The sequence below is a fragment of the Tenebrio molitor genome, chromosome 3, assembly GCF_963966145.1.
Source record: "Tenebrio molitor chromosome 3, icTenMoli1.1, whole genome shotgun sequence".
NCBI classification, from domain to species: domain Eukaryota; kingdom Metazoa; phylum Arthropoda; class Insecta; order Coleoptera; family Tenebrionidae; genus Tenebrio; species Tenebrio molitor.
Window position 1 is genome coordinate 25,853,423 of NC_091048.1, and position 21,693 is coordinate 25,875,115.

The following is a 21,693-nucleotide window of genomic DNA, read 5'->3' on the forward strand; positions in this document are numbered from 1 at the left end:
ACTATGGTTGCCAACAAAATTGACAAACTTGATTTTTGTGGAATTTGTAAAAAAAAATTCAACAATTTGTAAATTTCGTCTTTTATGATTTCCGGAAAAATTTAATACAATACACGTCAGTAAAATCTCTTACTTGAGTCGAAGCTTTAAAATACTCCGCACAAAGTGCCTCGTATTTCAATTTAGCTCCTCTTCAGTAATGTGAGATTTTCCTGACTTTTATGTAAATAACTACAGTGTGGAATAAAATGATTTACATCTAGTTACCTTTGCATTACCCTTGTAAAAATACGAAATGCCGCTCTACAAAAAAAGAAAGCCTAACCTCAAAATATTCCAAAATTCCAAATGTGATTTATTGCGAAGGGATGATATGAATGCAAAGTAGAGATTGAAATTAAAAAGGAGCTAACAAAAGCAAGTCACAGCTAGTGTTGAAAGTGGCCACCAACGTTTGTTAATTCTTCAAAAAAAAAGTAGAACCGTACAGGAAAATTTACATGTGCAAAAATTCCATAGGTAACTAGATGTAAATCATTTTATTCCACACTGTATAACAATAAAAAAAAAATAGTAACTTTTTTACTGTTGGGTTGGTACCCCCTTCCGCGCTGATTATTAGATTATTAAAATTTAAAGCGTCTATGGCATCTTCTACGATCAAACAACATTGAACAAATTATTCCTCTTCACATGTAAAACATAAACAACAGTAATTATTTTCAGGACCTTCTTATTACTCTTATCTTTTTGAATTGTATTCTTATTTGTTTTATTAATGTTATAATTCCAAATGTGACGAACCATCCACTTCGTTTAAAGTGAATTGACGTTTCCCACTATGTGTTTCCCACTGTGTACGTCATTATTCATTAAATGCCAACCTTACAATGCAATTTTCCCTAGTTTCTGCTGCAAAGTAAAAATAGTATATTATATATTGAGGGAGAGAAATGCATGATTTTTCCTAAGGTGCAGTTTGTAGCCAGAGGGCGAAGCCCGAGGGCTACAAAGCACCGAGGGAAAAATGAGCATTCTCTCCAGAAGTATATACATATACTATTTTTTTCACGGTAGGGAGTAGAAACAGCACAAAAATCTCAAATTTTAAGAATAAAAAAATGATGACAAATGAGTTGTCATCTTTCGATGAATTTAATGGAATTAGTAGTTGCCTTGACAACACAATTAGATTTTTGTCACAACAGTCAAAAAAAATGAAAACTCCCATTAGATTTTTGTCACAACTGTCAAAAAAATGAAAACTCACTAGGGAGCAAATATTTGCTAACTAAGGCGAGTAGGCAAACGCCCAAATCCACGAGGGAAAAATAAAACGTGTGATATTCTCTTAAATCTTTTTTTTTGTGAATGGTATCTTTTTGCACGATAAATAAAACTTTTGTTTCATTGCGATTTGAAAGGTCATCTTTATAGAGTATCTAATTTTCAAAATAAATCGTGGAGGTGATGAAAATGTGTTAGACACAAAAAAGGAAGCAAAGAAGAAGAGGTCCAAAAATAGTTAACGCTTATATTGCCCCACTAGAAATGAAGAAGCAAATAGAGTTACGAGTTACGTAAATTGAACAATGAGAGCACAGAACAATGCCAAGAATGACGTTGATAATGAATAAAAAGTTATTTAAGGCAAGAAAATGATGAAAAAAAGAGAGTGTGTCGTACAGACGCACGATAGAAGTGAAACTTTTGTATTACAGGAAAATCAGAATATTGTAAATTATCACTGATAGGTGCAAGAGGAGGTGGCTGAGCCGAGGTACTAGTTGCTGGTTCATTGTCTTTATTATTTACACCGTTTTTTTCACATTCTGAACTGTCAGTTCACTCGTACGTTTTCTCTCACGCCACGCTCTTGTTCTTTCTGCGCCTGACTTAAGCAGATTTACAACAAAATTGTATATTTTAACGATAACACTAAACAATATCGAAATGCGTAACTCATTGTTCATTTTTAATTAAAAGAGAGGACATTATCGATAAATGCCGTGAGTCTGACCAAGACAGAAGTATACACAATTTTAAGGGATGTTTGTATAGTGTCAAACAGATTAATTTACATAATTATACTCCAAATTAAGTGAGATGGAAATATTGGCGCAACCGTTGTGCGAGACAGTGTTTACCCCCACCACTTTTCGTCACACAAAAAGGTTGCCGAGCAGAATTTCAAACCCCTCCCATAAAAAGTTTCACTTCAAAAATTAAACGCTTGTGACGATTGTGCCTTTGTGCTGCAAATAAAATGTTTAACAAGAATCGTGTTTCGTCAATTTAAGAGTCATCCGTGTAGAGCCGCTGCAACACAGCAAAGTAGGAGTACGACGAGCGCAAAATTTGCATCAGCGTTGCCAACGACAAAGTAATAAAGTTTCCAGCTTTGACCGAAGTGAATTTTTTTGTCTTCTCCAAAAATATGAACATACTTCTGCGGAGTTTCTCGTCGCACAAGTACCAATTCGACATGTAGAAGGACAATCCGACTGCGTCGCTCTGCAAAAAAATCGTAACAAATGGGTCGATTTTCAAAAAAGTACATACCGTAGTTATGACGTCGTGGCCGTACCAGCAGTAAGTGGCCACCTGGGTGGTCATTCCGCATAAATACGACACCAAAACGACAAACTGGACGCTGGGAATGGGCACCTAAAATAAATTTGTCGTTTATTTCAAATTGGAGGTAGTTTGACAGTTGACGCTGCGGTTAAATTAAGCTCAGACTCACTACTATCATCTGGAAACCGGTGGTGCAAATCACAATCACGCTGCCAAAAATTTGCAAAAACATGCCCTTAGAGAAGACCACTTGGACTTGCTTGGCCAAACTAAAAAAACAAAATGGTAAAGTGTGTTGGTCTCCATCACATACCTACTCCATGATTTTCGTGTGGTGTTCCACACACTTAACCAGCGCTGCTTCACTTTCTTCAGGAGTGGCTTCATAGTCGATGACTTCCAGATTTTGTCGAAGGACTTCGAACTGCGCCGACACCAATGTGATCATCTTCCACGTTATAATGTCGATCGCGGTGTTGCAATAAGCACTGATAAACACACTCAACACTTGTACAAAGACCGTCGAAAAATAATGCTCGGTCGCATCATAGGGCAGCCACCCAGGGAGCGGCAGACTCATTTTCCTGCTCTCGTCGATAAACGGCACCAGAGCGTAAAAAGTGCAAGTGCAAGTGCAACAAATCCTGAACGCTGTGGCAATAACGTCGGAAGATCGTATCTTGGCTTTAATGATCTTCAACTGATCGTCGCTGAACCCGTAGAAAGCGGGATCGGTTAGAAAGTTTTCGATTTTTAGAAGATCTTGCTCGTAGTACTGAAAATTCAACAGCTTGCAAAGAAACGTGAAGTGGGTGAAGAAGTAGAGCAGCGATTCGGTCAGTTTGGAGAGGTCTCTTCTGTCGAGCACCATCTGGATGATCATGGTCAAGAGTTGGCCGTACGAGATCAACAAGTTGAAAAAAGCGCTCAAGAGGTAGAGGTAGCGATAGTTTTTGTCTCTTCGAGGGTAGAATCCGACAACCAAGAGGAGTTTGCGCTCGAGGGCGAAGGCATCGCGGAGGTCGTAATCCTAAAATATGATTGTAAAGTGGATCGTGAAGAAATAGAGATATTTACGTGGATCGTGAGGCTCATTGTGTGAAGCTCCGACTGGGTAAATTTTAATTTAGGTCTGTTCGGGTGGTCCAACAACAGTTGGAGGTTTTTCTTAGCAACAAAGCAATTGTCCAATTAGGATAATTAATAGCCAGAGTCGCTATTAACTCTACCTACGAATTAGAACGCTTGATCGATAATAATGGTTTGAGGATATCGCCGAAGCTAATTGATATTTAATCGTCACATCAAGTCAAACGTTTAATTTTACGCTACATCGTTTTGTATCGTTACTTTTTTGTCTATTTTATCTAAAATTCATTCCAATGGTCGACTACTCATCATGTCGTGCTATCTGAAGTTGATTGGATTCGGAAATGACAAATATTGTTTTTTCTTATTTTTCCAATTTTTTTTTTTTTTTTGTTGACATATACAAGCACATGATTAATTGATTAAGATTTATTCAAAAATTGTGTAAGAAAAGTTTTAAATTTCGGTTTTTAAAAAAGCAAATGGACTAAAAAGAAAAATAATTTAATTAGTGAATGTTATTGCAATTGAATGAATACCTACTCTGTCTAATACAATTGGAACAAAAAAAAAATTTTATTATACCTGAATCATAATCCCTCTTTTTGACACTAAAATGCGTGCGAAAAAGGGCCTTTAAAACACTAAAGCTTTAACGGTTGCTTACGTAACAACAAATTCACATACATTTTGAACAATGATAAATAGACATTATACACAATTTATAATTATAGCAACGAAACAACAATTGACCATTTCTATATCAACGATTACTTTGAAAAAGGTATTTCAATTTACTTTTTATGTTCTTCTCACTGTATTCTGTACAACTTGGGCCAACCAACACATATACCTACCTAGTAATAAAACCGCCCCCTAGTGCCCGCGTATTTTAAATAGCAGCTTCCAATTGGCTTATTCAAAACGTGCTCAAATTTTCGAAAGCCTGATGTACCTACACCCACAAAAATTACTTGACGGCATCCGGCATCTCATTCGTTTTAACCTCGCTTCGGGAGTTTGACCACGTGTTTATGTTTGTTTGTTTTCCTTGGCATTTTTCGATTTGTATTACAAAATGTATAAAAATATTATATTATAACATAATTACATAAACATTTTTGTTTTATAATACAAAAATTTCCGATAATATTGCGGAATCTGGAAAAGTGCCTCGAATGCTTGCAGCGTTTCCACGTTGAATGGCAAGGGAAATCCTCTCGAAAAGGAATTTCTTTGATTTTGAATCGCCTGATTCCGCGATAAGTCGGTTTCCGATGACATTAATGAAATCGATGGCTTCTTTGCACCAAGGGCCTAAGGTTTCAAATGCTAAACCTTTAAACACGTAGTTTGACGAAATGATTGAACTATATTTGCTATGTTTGCGTTTGCAAGCCATTTCAGCGGCAGAACCTGAGACTTCAGATGATTTCAATACGTAACTGTCTGCAAGTGTATCTACAACAGTAACGTCCCAAACCAAAGGTTGACCTTTAATCCACGGTACTAAAGTCATCCCATCTGGGCGTTTTCCGTCATCCCGAGACAGTCCGTTTGGTTCTAAAGTTGAATTCACATGAATTGAAGTTAAAGACCGATTGATAATGGAATTAATTTCAGTGTGTCTTGAAAATCTACCACTGCTTTTGAAACAACTTAGACCGTGGGTGCCAATTTCGTCAACTTTCGCATTGCATTTGCAAATATGAGGTGTACAAAGATTACAACCCAATCTTAAACCAATACAAACTTGGAAGGAAGTGTTATCTAAAAGAGTACCAATATTAGGAGAAGGTATTGCATGTAACCAAGATCCTGATTCTCTGCATTGCAAAGCTTTAAAACGAGCCAAGTCTCTAGGTGAATTAAAGATTAAGTCATTACAAAATATTTTTTTTTCAAGATTTTTGGTTCTCTATTTGTTAGAAAGAACCTGCTTCATTGTGAAACAGGCTTCGGCGTATATCGTTCTACGCAACCAGGCCACATCCCCCTTTTTTTATTACTATATCTGTTGGTTGGCCCAAGTATAGTACCTAGTTGGTGCGTTCGTTTTGAAACATCCTGTATATTACTTAAAATCGATTACGAGCGTCATAGAACTTTTCACTTCTATCGTGCGTCTTTTTTTTTTAATTGGTATTAAAACAAAATATATTAGACTTGCTCATTTATTGCATTACTGTAAGCACTACCACCAAATTAAGATTGTATTCTTATTTGTTTTATAATAAAATTACTTATTTATTGTGTTGATGAGAAGTTTGGTGACACAGCTAATGTAAAGAAGGCGTTTCAAGCCATTTTACAATTTCCACCAATTGTCACCCGGACGCCGTTGCGTCCCGGTATTGTTCTGGGCACTCTGCTCTCTCATTGGCCGGCCAATGAGCGAGTTCCGTCCGTGCCGCGATAAATAGGGGACGCCGGCCGAAATTCGTTCATTTTCGTTTACGCTCTAGACGTGTTCGTTTCGTTCATTCCTCTCCTCCCCCTCTACAAAAAAAAAACTGCAGCTCCGTAAAAGCGAGCTGGACAAAAAGACGATGCTCTTCGAGACCACGTGCATCGAGAAGCGGAATCCAACCGGCTGTTTCCAGAGTCACTCTGGCATGGAAGAGGCATCGGTGCACAAATCGAACCCGAAGATATATTCGACAGTTCGACCTCTCCAGAGAGCCGGTGGTCAATGTCAAACACCTGCCTTGTGGAGTCGGAAAAAACTAACTAAAAACTACACCTCCGCCGCAGAGCGGAAAAAGCGTAGGTATTTTAAAAACACAATGTTTTGCGTTGATTTTACAAAAAAGTATTATTTCACGGTCACTGTCTTTGGGTCAAATAACGAGAAAATGCAAGTAAATAGACAGCTCGTTAATTTATGAAGGGAAAAATACTGAAATGAAAATTATATTTCGAAAAAATGATACATACAAATTTTGTTGTTCTTGACCAGAACTGTCACTGGTTAAAATTAATATACATAGTTATTTCTGTGACTGAGGCACGTTGCATATTCACCAACAATTTATATACCTACCACTTAACTACTCCAGGGTGATTCACGAATAGTGTCTGATATACCGTGCGATCAAATTTTAAAAAAATCAGAGTAGGCGAAAATGGTGTTTTGAACCAATCAAAGCATCAGAATAGCACAATCCAGGTAACTCGATTTTTTTTTAATTGTTCGCACGTTATTACAAAAAGATAATTATTTTGACACATTTGATTGACAATATCGTTTTATTTTTCTGAAATCCGATCAGTATGATCACAAAATTTTATTCAAATTGAAAAACAGCGAAGTATTCTATGTTGCAGGAATAAAGGCGCTAAATCACACAGTATTCGTGAATCACCTTGTATATTTTTTATCAAACCAGTTGGTTTTATCTCTGTGGTTTTTGCATTATTAAATAATACCTAATTCCTTTCTAAGCTCTAAATCGAAAAGAAACGAACCTAATTTATTAGCTATTAGGCATAATGAAATAACTAATAACTAACCCTTTTCTGGGACACTTTAGTGAACTGTGTGTTCTCTATTTAGTTAGTTGAAACGTAGATGTCTAGACCTGTAGGTACTTTGTTTCAGCACATTTTCATATGCAGTGTCCGCCAATAGGACAAGAAGGCGGCGACGGCAAAGAATTAATCTTACATTTAAAAGAATACTTCCTATTTTGTTCAAACTAGATAATCTGGCAGTATTCGGGAGGGGTCAGGGTGCATTTTCCTTGTGAGTTACAGTTTGAAAGATGGAAATGATCTACCTAAAGGTCCGCATTTAGAAACACCAGTAAGGTCCCTTACAAGATTCCAAACCAGCATACAGAATAATTCTTTACAAAGAAAGACAAATACATTTTCCTAAGAAAATAGTAATTTCCTACGTAGTCACTTGCCCAAAGTTATTTTTTGAGGAAGTGCAGTGCAGTTGTTACAGGATTTCCATCAATTAACAGTAAATAAACATTCAAAATACGTCTCAGCAAAGACTGAATCGTGCACCGATTTCTTGTATTTTGGAATAAATATATTTATTTTTGTCAACGTTTTTCTTTTACAATTTATTGTACACTTCATACATCATACATTTACAACTACAACACCCTTGCAGCTAGCGCAACAACGACCGGCTTGTGATTTGGCGACTTTAAAAAATGGAAAAAACTGGCAGTGACAATGAAAAACTGCCTGGAACCAAAAAACTAGCCACCGCGTCCGTCGTGGTTTAGTGTGGGCAGCGGAAGGACTTTCCGGCGTACTTGGCCCCCGCCCCTAGCTCCTCCTCGATGCGCAGGATCTGGTTGTATTTAGCCAAGCGCTCGGACCTGCAAGGGGCTCCGGTCTTTATCTGTCCGGTAGAGAGCCCCACGACTAGATCAGCGATAAAAGTGTCTTCCGTTTCACCGGATCTGTGCGAGACCATGGTCCCCCAACCGTTCTGTTTGGCCATGCAGTGCGCCTTGATCGACTCGGTGACGGAGCCGATCTGGTTGACCTTCAGCAGAAGACAGTTGCAAGCTTTCTTCTCGACGGCCATTTCGATGCGCTTGGGGTTGGTGACGGTGAGGTCGTCGCCGACGATCTGGATCTGCGTGGCGGCGGTCATGGCGCTCCACGAGGCCCAGTCGTCTTGGTCGAAGGGGTCCTCGATGGACACGATGGGGAACTTCTTGATGTAGCCTTTGTACTTCTCCAACAGTTTCTCCCCCGTGATCCACTTGGTCTTGTCTGACTTGGGATTTTTAAAATCGAGATCGTATTTGCCGTGCTTGTGGAATTCGGAGGCGGCGACGTCCATACCGATGTCGATGCGGCCCGTGTAGCCCGCCTTTTGGATGGCCTGCACCAGCAGCGACAGCACCTCCTCGGATTTGTGGATGTTGGGGGCGAAGCCGCCCTCGTCGCCCACGGCGGTGGCGTCCAGTCCGAACTTTTGCTTTATCACGTTCTTCAAGTGGTGGTACACCTCGGTGCCCATCTTCATGGCCTCGGTGAACGAGTTGGCCCCGGTCGGCAAGATCATGAACTCCTGCATCGCCAGCTTGTTGCCCGCGTGGGAGCCGCCGTTGATCACGTTGAAGGCGGGCACCGGCAGGATGATGTCCGTGTTGCCGGCGAGGTCCGCCAGGTGCTTGTATAGCGGGATGCCGCGTTTGGCGGCGCCAGCTTTGGCCACGGCGAGGGAGACCCCCAGGATGGCGTTTGCCCCCAGTTTAGACTTGTTCTCGGTGCCGTCGAGCTTCAGCATCAACTCGTCGATCTCGCTCTGTTGGGTCACCTCCAGGTTGCACTTGACCAGCTCGGGGGCGATTATCTGGTTGACGTTGTTGATCGCGGTCTGCACCGACTTGCCGTGATAATTCTTTTTGTCATTGTCCCTCAGCTCCAGGGCCTCGTGGACACCTGCGCACAAACAATTCGCAAATCATCGTCAAATCGGACCGAACCATCGCAAAATCGAATCACCTGTGCTGGCCCCTGAGGGCACTGCTGCCCGGAACAGCCCCAAATCTGTGATCAGGTCGACCTCCACGGTAGGGTTGCCGCGGGAATCGAAAATCTGGCGGGCCTGAATACACTTGATAGGCATCTTGCTTACTAACGAGCAGAACGCACGCTGCAACAGGCGATATTACGTAAAATTTCGCAACATGTCCAACAACTGTCACACAAAATTTATTATTATTCAATCAACTTTACACGACTCTGTTAAGGGTCGTGAGGACGCATTCATTCACTAAATATTTCAATTCAAAATACTACTACAAGCATAGCAAATGACCTTCATTACCGCAACTTTTGAAAAATCACCAAAATTCTGCACAAACAATCACGCAAATGACACAGCTGCTAAAATTGTTAAAGGGTGTTATTGGGGCTCGACTAGTGCTATCTACTTACGTAATTCTGATTTGTTTCGGAACGAACTGAATTTCTTGCTACCTTCGAGCCGGTACACAACCAAAGTGTCAAATTTTGACCTCTCAACAAATGACAAGGTTATAGGAAGGTCAAAATAAGGTGCTCCAGATACAGGTCCCTGCAATGTCACTGAAGGCAGTAAAGTGCATCTGATAAGGCCAATTGGGCTCATAAATCTGATAAAGCTAATTGAAATGTAAATCAACGCACCGATATTGTTGTTGCGTCAAATCGCAAAATATTACAGGAAATGATAGACGTTTAGAGTTGGGGGCGACAGAGGGCGCTGTCCCTCTAACCGCTCCATAGATAAAATCATGAGATAAAATAATACAGTAAAGTATACAATTTTTTTTTTACCCCTTTATCGTGGGATCGCCACAACTCTTATGTGGGATTACCGCATAATCACATCCCTCGGTCTGTGGAAACGCCACAGCCGCTACAATTAAGTCATATGGGATTGCCACAAAAATTTATCAAAGTTCGCAGAACTTACCCTTCACCACAATGTCCAGCAGTGACGTAGAGAGCAGCGAGGACGTGGTTTTCGGAGATGGGGGGTGGGTACACCTCCAAGAAGGCTTGGAATGGGATGGAATGGGGAGTGGCTTCGTGGCCTCCGATGATCCTGGGTACAGTCTTGTCGATGGGTATTGGGTATGATGGGTTGTTTGTACAAATTACGGAAGTTCAGCTTGGTTGTCTGAAAAGAAGGATTGGAGGCTTCAAGCGAAAATTCCGTAGAGGGATATGGAGGGAGCACTCTTCAAAAAAGTAGATACGACCGCGCTTTTCTGTAGACCTAATAAAAGGTCTCCAGATGAGCCGAGCGAAACCGAAGTTAACGCAGATATTTCATCTTTCCAGTGGCGTCTCTTTAACTTTTTTCTGGGGACAATTTTTGTAGGAATTGTAGGAAGACGAGCGTAAATATTTAGTTCAAAATAAAAACAGATCAGAGTTATACAACTGAAAAAATACAAAGACAATTCACCAACCGGTTCACGTGTAAAAAATCAAATCCCAGTAAAATGACGGAACACCGACGCCTATGAAGCATCTAATGCCCAACGACCCTCGTCACGAAATTTCACGAAGTACTGGCGGTCATTTTAAAAGGCGTCATAAAAGGTCTCCGCACAGGTCTCGCGACGTGCCGCTTCCTTTACATTGCCAGCATAGGCAGTGCTCCCTCCATATCCCTCTACGGAAAATTCAAATTGTCTACCTTCGGAGCCGCGGCTGCTAAAGCAACAAGAGCAAGGATGACTATTAGAGTTTTCGTCTTGAAGACTGATTTGTTAGGACCGTAATTGACTGACGTCTGTTCTTATCAGGAGCTTTTTTTTCTAATTGTGACAATGTAAGGAAAAAGCTCTAAAGTGCTTGAGATTAGTTTCAACATACATGTTTTGACCCACTACCCGCTAGTATAATCGATTATATCTTTGATGGGAATTATTAGTTGTGCTATCTGATAGGTATATTTTTATTAAATTTTGAAAAATAAAGAACACATTTTTTGGAGTCAAAGTTATCGTATCATGATGTTTATCTGATGCACAATTTAGCCGTGCATTGAAGATTTTATGGAAACAAAAGTACATGACAATTGGCAACTATCCAATCCAAATAGCTGGTGATCCTAGTGAAAGCTGTTGGAAATCCTGAAAGACAATAGTCCATTTCGGAACACTTATCAACACTAAGTGTTCGTACAATTGCGACTTCCCAATTCATAATTTGCTAAATGGAATCTTAAACCTCCAATCAAGAACTCTGTTAAATTGAAAGAAAGGAATAGTTGATGAAGGAGTCGGCTCAAAGTTGTAGTTGAGTTTAAAATAAAATCAAGATAAAAGCAAATCAAGTTTATTTTAAACCATTTAGTAGTGCTTCCAATAAACGCATTTAGACAATTTAGACGTCGGTGTTTCTTGTTATCCAGTCGAGGAAGCTAGTAACTCTAGTGTAGGCGGAGGGGTAGCCGCTTAGGCAGTATTGCACTCCGAAGGAGACTACACCAATCTGGGTTCCATCGATAACAAGGGGACCGCCAGAATCTCCACTGCAGGTACCAGTACCCCTGGCCCCGGAAGTACACAAGATGGACGATTCCAAAGAACCGAAGACATCTTCACACTCTCGTTGGCTAATAACTTCAAGGTCCACATAGTTCAAGACTGGTGAGATGCTATTTCCCTGTCCATCGGTCAACCCCCAGCCGCTAGCTCTAGCAGTGTCACCGGTGTAAGTGTCGCCGTCGCTTCTAGGCAAAGCTACTGGTTGGATAGCGTCGGACAACGAAGCGGAGCGAGGGAGCTTGATCACGGCGATATCGTTGATGATTAGGTCGCCGTCGTACCGTTCGTGGACAGTAACGTCAGTACTGGTCTGTACCTCTTGAGTGTTCTCGTCCTGTTGGATGTTGTGAGCTCCCAAAGTGACTTGCGCCTGGCGAGCCCTGAACGATTTATAAGACAAAAATCTGAGTACCACTGAACTTACCCGTCACCACAATGTCCAGCAGTGAGGACGTAGTTTTCGGAGATGAGGGAACCACCGCAGTACCACCCTTCGCTGGAGGAGTATACCTCCAGGAAGGCTTGGAACGGGATGGAATGGGGAGAGGCTTCGCGGCCTCCGATGATCCTCGGGACAGGCTTGTCAAGGGGTTTGATGGGTTGTTTGTACAAGTTGCGGAAGTTCAACTTGGTTGCCTGAAAAAAACCGTTGGAGGGTTTAAGCGCAAATAAAATGTATCTATACCTTTGGGGCGGCGGTTGCCAAAGCAACAAGAGCAAGGATGACGACTGCAGTTTTCATCTTGAAGACTGATTTGTTTGGAAAGATTTTTGCGAGTATATATACTACGTCTGCTCTTATCAGGATATTCTTTTAAACGTAGTGACAATGGACGGAAAGAGGCTCTCAAGAAAAACTACTTCAGATTAGTTTCAATACAAACATGCATTTTTGACCTGCCGGTATGTTCGATTCTATTTTTGGAAGAGATAAAAATTGCTGCACAATGTTCGGCCGTTTATTAGAAATTTTAGTGACACGATTACATCAGAGTTGGCAACTACCCAGTCCAAATAGCTAGTGATCCTGGTGAAAGCTGTTGGAAATCCTGGAAGACACTATGCATCTCGCTTTGGCATGTGCGATTAGAGCAAGACGCGAGTTGTACGTTTATTCCATTAGCGACGTCAAATTTTTAGGTTAGGTTTTAACTACATTTGTGACAGTTTTGTTTAATTTTGCTTGAAATTTCCGTCCTATGATGCCAAGGAAAAGCAACGCAACTCTTTCTTGAACAGCAGCCACTGGCAGAAGCGTGTAAAATACATTAACAAATTTGTAAGGGCACTTGACCCAAACCTGGTTGTTTAGTGTTGTTTTTAACAACTTTTAATATACCGGGTGATCAAGAAGGACTGTTTAAGTTGGCAGTACAATTAAGAAAATTTTTTAATTCGCTTATTTATAACACTGCAACTGGATATGTTTTGTTGGTTTATTTTACAAATATCTGATATAGGTATAGCATTAACAACGACAATCCACCAACAACCGGAAGTTACTCCTGTTATACGATTTAAAATACGATCCAGCGTTACCAACTTAAACAGTCCTTCTTGATCACCCCGTATTTTACCTATTAGTTGATAAATAGTTATCAAAAGAGTTCTGAAAAGAACTATTTTTTGAAAAACAAATTGAAACGGAGGAATGAATTTGCAGAAAAATCATCAACTCAAAATCTCAAAAATTGAAATTTGTTATGATATTTGTCTCAAGATGCCAATATAAATTTTCAAATATTGGTATAGTCAGAATCACGAAATAATGCGTGTAAAGTGTTGTCAGGTTGACAGAAAATTCGAAACAGTGAATTTTATAAATCACGTTTGGAACATTGACTTTTGAAAATGTCACTAATTGTCACATTTGACAATTTATTTTTAAATTAAACACGTGTCTCAAACTCATAAACATATGCAACATAACCTCAATAATGATCTAGCTAGGGGAAATCTAGGGTGAAAGTGGTGAAACTGAGATAGAACTGGACCAAATGTCAGTGATTTTTTAGTTTTTTTACTGTATTTTGACATTGACAATTGATTATAAAAAAAGGGACTTTACGTCAAGACTCATGACACATCCATGACGTCACGACATTACTATTATTCCGGCCAAAACATTTCGTCCACCCTTTTCCTGTCATTTCACAAAAATTGCGTGTAATTTAACCTTCATTGTCATTTATGATTGACGTTTGCAAATTACCATTTGAAATTTATTACTGTCACCCATAAGAACATAGACACAATTGATTGACACATGACAATATGTGAAGTGAGGTTATTCATTCCTAAAGGCTGCTTTACAGCATACGTGAGTAGAATGACAGTCAACGTGAATATTCGGCATCTTCGAATGTTTTGAAACTTGCGGGGATCGTAAAAAACGCAGACAAAAGTTAGCTCTGAAAAGAATTGTTTTATTACATGTAGGAAAGCAATGAAACGAGGATCTCAAAAGGAACGTAAACACTAAACACCAGCGACGACTTCTTCTAACCTCACAATTTGCTTTAAACGTTATCGATCAACAAGATGATGTAGATTGACTAAAAACTGGTTCCTCGACATGCCAATCCTCTGGGATAAAAATTACCGACAATTGAACGATAGAATTCGCAGTTTTACAATTTTAAGTTGGTACCGCAAAAAAATTATCGAAATGAGAGGACCACTGCAGTCCCACTCCATACCGTCATTCCTGTACAGTTTTAAAGAGACTTGGTAAGGGATGGAATGGGGTTCGGCTTCCGTCCACCTACTATTCTCAGATTTGGGGCACAATTCAATCATTGTTAGTACACTGAAAATAGTTTTTGCAAGAATGATGGTGACAGAAGGCACGAAGGCAATATGGAAATTAGTACATTTTTCATCGTAAACAATATGAGTTTTAGTTTTCTTCAACTATTTATTTACTATCTTATCTGTGTTTAGACACGTACTGATTGAAATCTCGAGTAGACTGTCGAGAACTGAAAGCATCATAAGGTCGAGGATTGCATCAGCATATCAAAAAAGCCTTCCATTGCCTTCTAGATCGCAACACCTGAGCCGCCCTTCAAGTCCAAATGCTAATCGGAAGAGTAGTACCGAGTCTATAATTATATTGTCTAATACATTTTTATCTTAAGACACCAATAAATCATTTTTATATTTGTTTTTAATTCTTTTAAAACTCGAAATACAAAAACACACTTAGATAATCTGACAGTCGTACTAATCCTTTTTATACTTTCATCTCGATAATCACTCTTTCGGTACCTATATAAGCGATAGATTTAAGTTTTCTTAGATCAGAACCAAAAATGAGGTCCGCTGTGATCCTTTTGGCCCTCGTGGCTTCCACCACAGCTGCCCCTCAGGTAAATCTCGCTCTGCTTCTACCAGTTATCCGCATCGACTCCCTCAGGTATCCAAATTGCGCTTCCGCAACTTGTACAAGCACCCCCTCCGCGAACCCAGGAACGTATTGCCGCGCATCATCGGCGGCCAAGAAGCAGCGCCCCATTCCATCCCATCCCAGGCCTTCCTCGAGATGTACACCGAGAATGAAGGGTGGTACTGTGGTGGTTCGCTCATTTCGGAAAACTACGTCCTCACGGCTGGGCACTGTGGTGAAGAGTGAGTACCTGAATCTTCTTTTCGCACCTTCACTGACACTTCTTTTAGTGTGGTTAAAGCCATGGTGTCTCTAGGCGCCCACGCCCTCAGCGAATCTGTCGAAGGTGAAATTACTGTGGACAGTGAAGATGTTACAGTCCATGCAGACTATGATGGTAATGTGATAATCAACGATATCGCTGTGATTAAACTACCAGAACCTGTCACTCTGAGTGATACCATTCAACCTGTTGCTCTCCCAACAACAGCTGACGTTGATAATACCTTTACTGGCGAAGAAGCAAGGGTCAGTGGTTGGGGTTTGACCGATGGTTTTGACGAAATTCTCTCAGATGTTCTCAACTATGTTGACGTTAAGGTCATCAGCAATCAAGAGTGTCTCAGAGATTACGACAATGTCATCGACTCTATTCTATGTACGTCTGGAGATGCAAGAACTGGATCGTGCGAAGGTGACTCCGGCGGACCTCTTATCCTCAATGGTACCCAAATTGGAATCGTTTCATATGGGATAACTTACTGTTTGCCTGGGTACCCCTCGGGTTTCACCAGAGTGACCAGCTTTTTGGACTGGATTGGTGAAAACACTGATGTACAAATTGAGTAATAAAGAGTCGAACTGAATGACTTGCAGTTTTTATTTAACACCAGTTCAATTATCTCAATGAGAAAGATCAAAATCTTAAGTGAACGAGGTTGTGATAGTTATCGGAAAGTAAGAGATTACGCCAAAAGGGAACATAGATGATGATGCTGATAAAATGTAAAGCGTAATGATGGTTAGAGGTAAGGAATTTTTCGGTAAGATTCTTACACAACTACCGAAAATTATCGGAATTTCTATTCTCTTTTATCAGTGTAAACCAAACAAAATTTAACTGATAGTAGTGATTCAACGCTACTACTACTACTACTACACTACTACTACTACACTACTACTACTACTACTACTACTACTACTACTACTACTACTACTACTACTACTACTACACTACTACTACTACTACTACTACTACTACTACTACTACTACTACTACTACTACTACACTATTACTACTACTCCTATCGGGCCTTCAAATAAATATATATTTAGAGTAGGCGTAGGCGACATTCTAATTATTCTGTTAATAGTGTAAAGTAATTTTTGTAGGTAACCAATAATTATTCTTCGGAGTTACACAGGTTACATAAGCTTTTTCCTATTTTCATATTGTCATATTCCGTGGAGGGGGAATAGGGAGAATGCACTACAAAAATTAAAAATATTTTCTAACCTAATTTTATTTTGTTAAAATGTCAGACGTTTCTTGTGTCATTTTCTACGCTGGAAAAATGTTGCATACAATTGAATTTCCATAGGTTGCTCTAAATATAAATTTATTTGAACGCCCGTTACTACTACACACTAGAAAAATAATGATGTAAACTGTTCCGTACTATTATGTGTTACCACCGAACCGTCCAGATCTGAACCTCATTTTACTTGTTAATTTTAATTAAGTAAACTGGGCTATAACTAATCTGTTGTTATAACCCACGTTGTCATTAGCAGTATTAGCACCTTGGGTTTTTTATTATTAACATCCATAACCCATCGGCAGCAGATTTTCATTAATAATGTTATTATCTAAAAATTTTGGAATATTATTGCTGCGACTGTTAAAAAGCGATGTACCTACTTTTTAATTAATTTTAAAGTAGGCAAACGCTATAAAGACAAAATACAGGGTTATTATAAATGATTGTCCCATCGCAGTTGGCGTTGAAAACCCACACAAATTTTGGATGTGCCGCCAGTATCGCCACCTATCGGCGATACTAGTCTCACTCATGTTATGAGGCTTGCGGTTCATTCTACTACGTCACCAACGCCAACTGCGATGGGACAATCATTTATAACAACCCTGTAGATAGCTTGAACTTGAAATTGTTACAATGAGACGATTTTACACTTGAGATTTTAACCTTGATATACTGCAGACATCTCAAAATCTGTGTACTTAACTAGAAGTTTTTAAATTAGATGTACCTACAATGTGATATATGCGTCGCGTAGGTAATTTGTTATCTAAAATTGTTAACGCATTTTCAGACATAGACGTAATTAATGATAACTGATTCATCAAATCAAACAGAAGAGTGGACAAAAGAGCCTCCAGATACTCTTAAATGTATGTGTTTTTTATACAGGTGTCCCACCTACGACTTTTAAGTCTTATTTGTGGACCGATTTTTGTGAAATTTAACAGATAGATAATAATTTAAAGGGTGGAGATTAATCTCGCGTTACTCAAATACCTCCAGTCTTAAAAACGCCATTTTAACTCCCTTTATGTCGTTTAAGATTCATACTAAACTGTAGAACAACAATAAACAATGACTTCCGCAAAAATTTGTCCCCTAAAGGTAGTTGTACTACAAGAAAAAGAGGGAAAAGGGAATTGTTCAATTGTTTCAAAGCGACTTGATTTGAATGTCGAGTTTATCGTTAGTAACGACTAAACACAACTTATCGTCTTGGAAACACACTTGGTAAACAAGCAAATAGAGTACAATCGCGCAAAAATGTTTTAAAAGTCCCTTTTTTTTTGACGTGTCCCGTTTTTTTTTAAATCCAACTGTAATATTAATAAATAAATTGTGATGATTATTAAATCTTGGCAAAACCTGTCTATCTGACGTTTTTACTTTTACTCCCTAAGGAGAATAATCAGTGTGAACGGGTAATTTTGAAATTACATTATTGATGACATTGACAGCAATTTAAAAAATTATGATCGGTCTTCTACTCACGGTCCCTTCTTGTTCCCACCTCTTCTTTGTCTTGCTCTGTCAGTCGAGGCATTTTGACTTTTCAAAAGTTTAAATGTCACAGTTGATTAATTACAACCTTGATTTAGTACAGCGAAAAATACGTGTACGCGAAAGTTTTGAAAACAAGTGTACAAACAGGAAGTGGCCAGATCTGTCAAAATTATTTTTTAAATGAGGGACAAAAACACACAGCGTATGATTCTTTGAAGATTAAGATTTTACATTTTTTTTTTTTGAAGTAAAAAAAATCCCAAAGAGAGCACTTGAGCACTATAGATTTTTTATTTTTATCACACGTGTTTCTACTTTGTAAGTAGTTTCTTTTAATAACCAAGATTAGATTATCTCAATATGTCCTACACATTTTTTTACTGAATGAAGATGAAATCTCTGAATGTTAGCTGATAATAAATACACATTATTTATCTTGGTCAATGTTTAAAAAAAATTACATAAAAATCTATTAAAAAAATGTTTGGCATTTATTATTAAAAAAAGCAAATTTAAACAGCGCAGCGCAACGAGGCCAATAATTACACAAGAAATGAAATAACACTTTTACTCCACAGGAATACATATTGTTTCTCTGCTACCTTCTTTTTATTTTTTAGACAAAGATTCTTCTTTTAGACAAAGATTATTTTTATTTTTTAGACAAAGATTCTTGTCCGGTTGGGGCCCTCGCCTACGGCTGGGACGCCAACTTCCGTCCTCATGATTAAATGCACTACTTTGCTCACTTGTATTGAAAAAGCTATAGTCGATTATGTATTCAATTGTAAGGAACTAAAATAACAGTTCATACAAAAGTCGTAAAACCACGAATTCTGGAAAGAAGCAACATTCAGAACATACCTTTATAAAACTGCAAACACTTTATTCGGAACTTGGTGCAGCTGAACAATACGTACACTTTCAGAACTTTCCTATTTCTACCGTCCTAACATAGCAAATGTAATTTTTGTTCACATCTCAAAGTCCGTTCACCTAAGACCACTTCACCTAGAAGGAACTATGGAATATTGCAAAATGTGGAACCTTTGGAACATAAATCCACTTATAACAAACATTAATTTCCGGTTGATAAAATACTAGACAAAAAAAAAATCATTTGAATATAATTGATTCCGCCTCTAAATATAAATTCCTTGCTAAGAGTTATCTGGAGTAGGAGATTATCTAAAAGTTAATTCCACTTTTTCAAGGAAAACTTTGACCAGATAAGAGTTCAGTTTCGGTATATAAGTTAGAATTTTTGAGTCGTAGTTATAGTTACAAGAAACAACCAACAACATGAAGACAGCTATTCTGATCTTGGCTTTCGTTGCTCTGGCAGCTGCCATCCCAAAGGTAAGATAATAATTCCTAATTATGTCTGAATTTTATTAATATCAACCGTTTCACAGCCGACCAAATTGCACTACCGCAATTTGTTCAAACAACCTGTCGGAGAAATCAAAATCAAGACAAATCCCAGAATTATCGGCGGACAAGAGGCCACCCCACACTCAATCCCTTATCAAACTTTCCTCGAGGTTTACAGCGACAGCGAAGGGTGGTACTGCGGTGGTTCCCTCATTTCTGAAAACTACGTCCTCACCGCAGGACACTGTGGCGAAGAGTAAGTCTCTTAAGTGTTACTCCTTCAGTCGTCAAAATCTTGTTTCAGTGCTATCGAGGCTCATGTCACTCTTGGCGCCCACAAACCCCTCCAAACCGAAGACACTCAAGTGCAAAGTGTCAGCAAGGACATCAAAATCCACGAAGATTACGACGGCGAACAAGTCATCAACGACGTCGGTCTCATCAAGCTCCCCGAATCTGTTACTTTTAATGATGCCATCAAACCAGTGAGTTTGCCCAGCAAGGCCGACGCTGACAATGACTTCGCAGGCGAAACTGCCAGGGTCAGTGGGTGGGGTCTGACTGACGGTTTCGATACCGATCTGTCCGAAGTTCTGAACTATGTTGACGTAGAAGTCATCAGCAACGAGAAATGTGAGGATACTTTCGACAGTTTGCTTCCTTCAATTCTTTGCACATCTGGAGACGCATATACCGGCTCCTGCAGTGGAGACTCTGGTGGTCCTCTTATCAAAGATGACGTCCAAATTGGTGTGGTTTCTTTTGGAATCATCTACTGCTTGCCTGGATATCCCTCTGGCTTCTCCAGAGTCACCAGCTTCTTGGACTGGATTGCCACCAATTCCGATGTTCAAATCAAATAAATGTTAACCTTTGACATAATCTAATTTATGTGGAGATGATTAACAAATTAATTAATATGTACTTTAATAATAAATAATTAAATAAGATTAAGATTTACTATTATTTTTCCGACTCGTGTTTGGTTCCTTGAAATGGAATCTTCCATTTCCAATAAACTTGACGAGACAAAATCTTGATTTTATGATTTTTTGGAGTATTACTCCATCTTGATTCTGCCCAAATTGGAAGATACTAAGATATGTTAAGAATAAAATTCAGACTGTTATTTACTTCTCTAAGATACTGTAGCACTTGGTAAGACGTTCATAAGAATAAGTTCAAGAGTACTGGTAGCGAAGATAATGCCTATCTTGCTAAGACTTTGATACTTCAGACTGGACCATTGAAGCTGGATTAGTCAATAAAGAGATAAGGATCAACGAAAGTTGATCTTATCAAGAAGCCTAACCCTTCAACTTTGACAAAGCGATTGACCTTTGACTTTGTCCACCTGTCAAATGGAAAGTTTACTTTACAGCTATCCGGTCCAGAATCTTTATGAGAAGAAAAACAATTGATTGATCTCTATTTGATGAGTAATTAATACATTATCTATGATTATCTACGAGATTTTTCCATAGTGTAATAAGTAGTTTACTAGACATACTTTTGTCTCAACTTTACTTCATTTTGTTTTAACTTTTTTGGTTTTTAGCGTTTCACACTTTATGGTAACGGGTGTTCAAATGAAGAGTTCATCAAGTTGGTTATGACTTATGACTTTTTGATGAAAGAAGATAGAGCACATCTTTGACAGATGTCGGTTGTGTTTTGTGAGTTCCAAAACAGCGATAGTTTCCTGTAATAGTAAAAACATAACGTGACGTTAACTTTAGTAACAATAATACAATGATTGATTAGTGTCTTATCTTTAAGGTTAGACAAACATAAAAGGGAATGATAACTAGGTATCCACTTTATAGATTTTGAAATAATTTGATATTGTAAAAAAACCTATATGATTTAAAAATGTGTCAAAGTTGATCAGCAGTACCAACATAAAAACTTAATTTAATTTAAATCGCTACAATTTGTAAAAAAAAAAAGATGAGAAAACATCTAACTAGTATACAACATCCTGTTGACCAAGTAAAAATGTCAAAAAAAATTAGTGTCACTTTGAAAAAAATATCAAAGTTGCCAATATTTGTTCAAAAGTACCTGATTAATATTGTAGCTATGTTGTACTTCCATTTTGAACAAAAATTGGAAAAATAAAACTTTTATTTTTTCGAGATAAAGCTGTTTTTTCAAGAAATGTCTTTTCATTTATATTTTAATATTTTACATA

At 38.7% G+C, this 21,693-nt stretch overlaps 5 protein-coding genes across 5 annotated transcripts; 2 read left to right on the forward strand and 3 right to left on the reverse strand.

Annotated features, from left to right (window-relative positions):
* Positions 1-2,226: 2,226 nt before the first annotated feature.
* Positions 2,227-3,854, reverse strand: LOC138127326 (odorant receptor Or1-like). The gene is made up of 4 exons (XM_069043301.1): positions 2,895-3,854; positions 2,747-2,846; positions 2,563-2,667; positions 2,227-2,514 (listed from the first exon to the last, which is right to left on the reverse strand). Exons 1-4 carry the CDS (start codon positions 3,458-3,460, stop codon positions 2,296-2,298), a joined length of 990 nt encoding a protein of 329 aa, XP_068899402.1. The 5' UTR covers positions 3,461-3,854; the 3' UTR covers positions 2,227-2,295.
* Positions 3,855-7,686: 3,832 nt separating this feature from the next.
* Eno (alpha-enolase) lies at positions 7,687-9,740 on the reverse strand. The gene is made up of 3 exons (XM_069040530.1): positions 9,583-9,740; positions 9,148-9,298; positions 7,687-9,084 (listed from the first exon to the last, which is right to left on the reverse strand). The coding sequence occupies exons 2-3, from the start codon at positions 9,269-9,271 to the stop codon at positions 7,907-7,909; spliced, it is 1,302 nt and encodes a 433-aa protein (XP_068896631.1). The 5' UTR covers positions 9,272-9,298; positions 9,583-9,740; the 3' UTR covers positions 7,687-7,906.
* A 1,722-nt stretch (positions 9,741-11,462) lies between these two features.
* LOC138125293 (brachyurin-like) lies at positions 11,463-12,533 on the reverse strand. Its single transcript, XM_069040534.1, has 3 exons — positions 12,376-12,533; positions 12,115-12,326; positions 11,463-12,070 (listed from the first exon to the last, which is right to left on the reverse strand). Exons 1-3 carry the CDS (start codon positions 12,430-12,432, stop codon positions 11,527-11,529), a joined length of 813 nt encoding a protein of 270 aa, XP_068896635.1. The 5' UTR covers positions 12,433-12,533; the 3' UTR covers positions 11,463-11,526.
* Positions 12,534-14,933: 2,400 nt separating this feature from the next.
* LOC138125292 (brachyurin-like) lies at positions 14,934-15,944 on the forward strand. Its single transcript, XM_069040533.1, has 3 exons — positions 14,934-15,061; positions 15,109-15,320; positions 15,369-15,944. Exons 1-3 carry the CDS (start codon positions 15,005-15,007, stop codon positions 15,925-15,927), a joined length of 828 nt encoding a protein of 275 aa, XP_068896634.1. The 5' UTR covers positions 14,934-15,004; the 3' UTR covers positions 15,928-15,944.
* Positions 15,945-19,325: 3,381 nt separating this feature from the next.
* LOC138125291 (chymotrypsin-like) lies at positions 19,326-20,449 on the forward strand. The gene is made up of 3 exons (XM_069040532.1): positions 19,326-19,484; positions 19,541-19,755; positions 19,804-20,449. The coding sequence occupies exons 1-3, from the start codon at positions 19,428-19,430 to the stop codon at positions 20,360-20,362; spliced, it is 831 nt and encodes a 276-aa protein (XP_068896633.1). The 5' UTR covers positions 19,326-19,427; the 3' UTR covers positions 20,363-20,449.
* Positions 20,450-21,693: the final 1,244 nt, after the last annotated feature.

Coding starts and splice junctions, on each gene's coding strand:
- Eno (XM_069040530.1), bottom strand. CDS start 9,271: ATGCCTATCAAGTGTATTCAGGCCCGCCAGATTTTCGATTCCCGCGGC. Junction 9,085..9,147: donor GCCCTCAGGGGCCAGCACAG/GTGATTCGATTT, acceptor GTTTGTGCGCAG/GTGTCCACGAGGCCCTGGAG.
- LOC138127326 (XM_069043301.1), bottom strand. CDS start 3,460: ATGATCATCCAGATGGTGCTCGACAGAAGAGACCTCTCCAAACTGACC. Junction 2,668..2,746: donor CCGGTTTCCAGATGATAGTA/GTGAGTCTGAGC, acceptor AATTTATTTTAG/GTGCCCATTCCCAGCGTCCA. Junction 2,515..2,562: donor GCCACGACGTCATAACTACG/GTATGTACTTTT, acceptor ATTTTTTTGCAG/AGCGACGCAGTCGGATTGTC.
- LOC138125293 (XM_069040534.1), bottom strand. CDS start 12,432: ATGAAAACTGCAGTCGTCATCCTTGCTCTTGTTGCTTTGGCAACCGCC. Junction 12,327..12,375: donor TGGCAACCGCCGCCCCAAAG/GTATAGATACAT, acceptor GGTTTTTTTCAG/GCAACCAAGTTGAACTTCCG. Junction 12,071..12,114: donor GCTGGACATTGTGGTGACGG/GTAAGTTCAGTG, acceptor TAAATCGTTCAG/GGCTCGCCAGGCGCAAGTCA.
- LOC138125291 (XM_069040532.1), top strand. CDS start 19,428: ATGAAGACAGCTATTCTGATCTTGGCTTTCGTTGCTCTGGCAGCTGCC. Junction 19,485..19,540: donor TGGCAGCTGCCATCCCAAAG/GTAAGATAATAA, acceptor ACCGTTTCACAG/CCGACCAAATTGCACTACCG. Junction 19,756..19,803: donor GCAGGACACTGTGGCGAAGA/GTAAGTCTCTTA, acceptor ATCTTGTTTCAG/TGCTATCGAGGCTCATGTCA.
- LOC138125292 (XM_069040533.1), top strand. CDS start 15,005: ATGAGGTCCGCTGTGATCCTTTTGGCCCTCGTGGCTTCCACCACAGCT. Junction 15,062..15,108: donor CCACCACAGCTGCCCCTCAG/GTAAATCTCGCT, acceptor CGACTCCCTCAG/GTATCCAAATTGCGCTTCCG. Junction 15,321..15,368: donor GCTGGGCACTGTGGTGAAGA/GTGAGTACCTGA, acceptor CACTTCTTTTAG/TGTGGTTAAAGCCATGGTGT.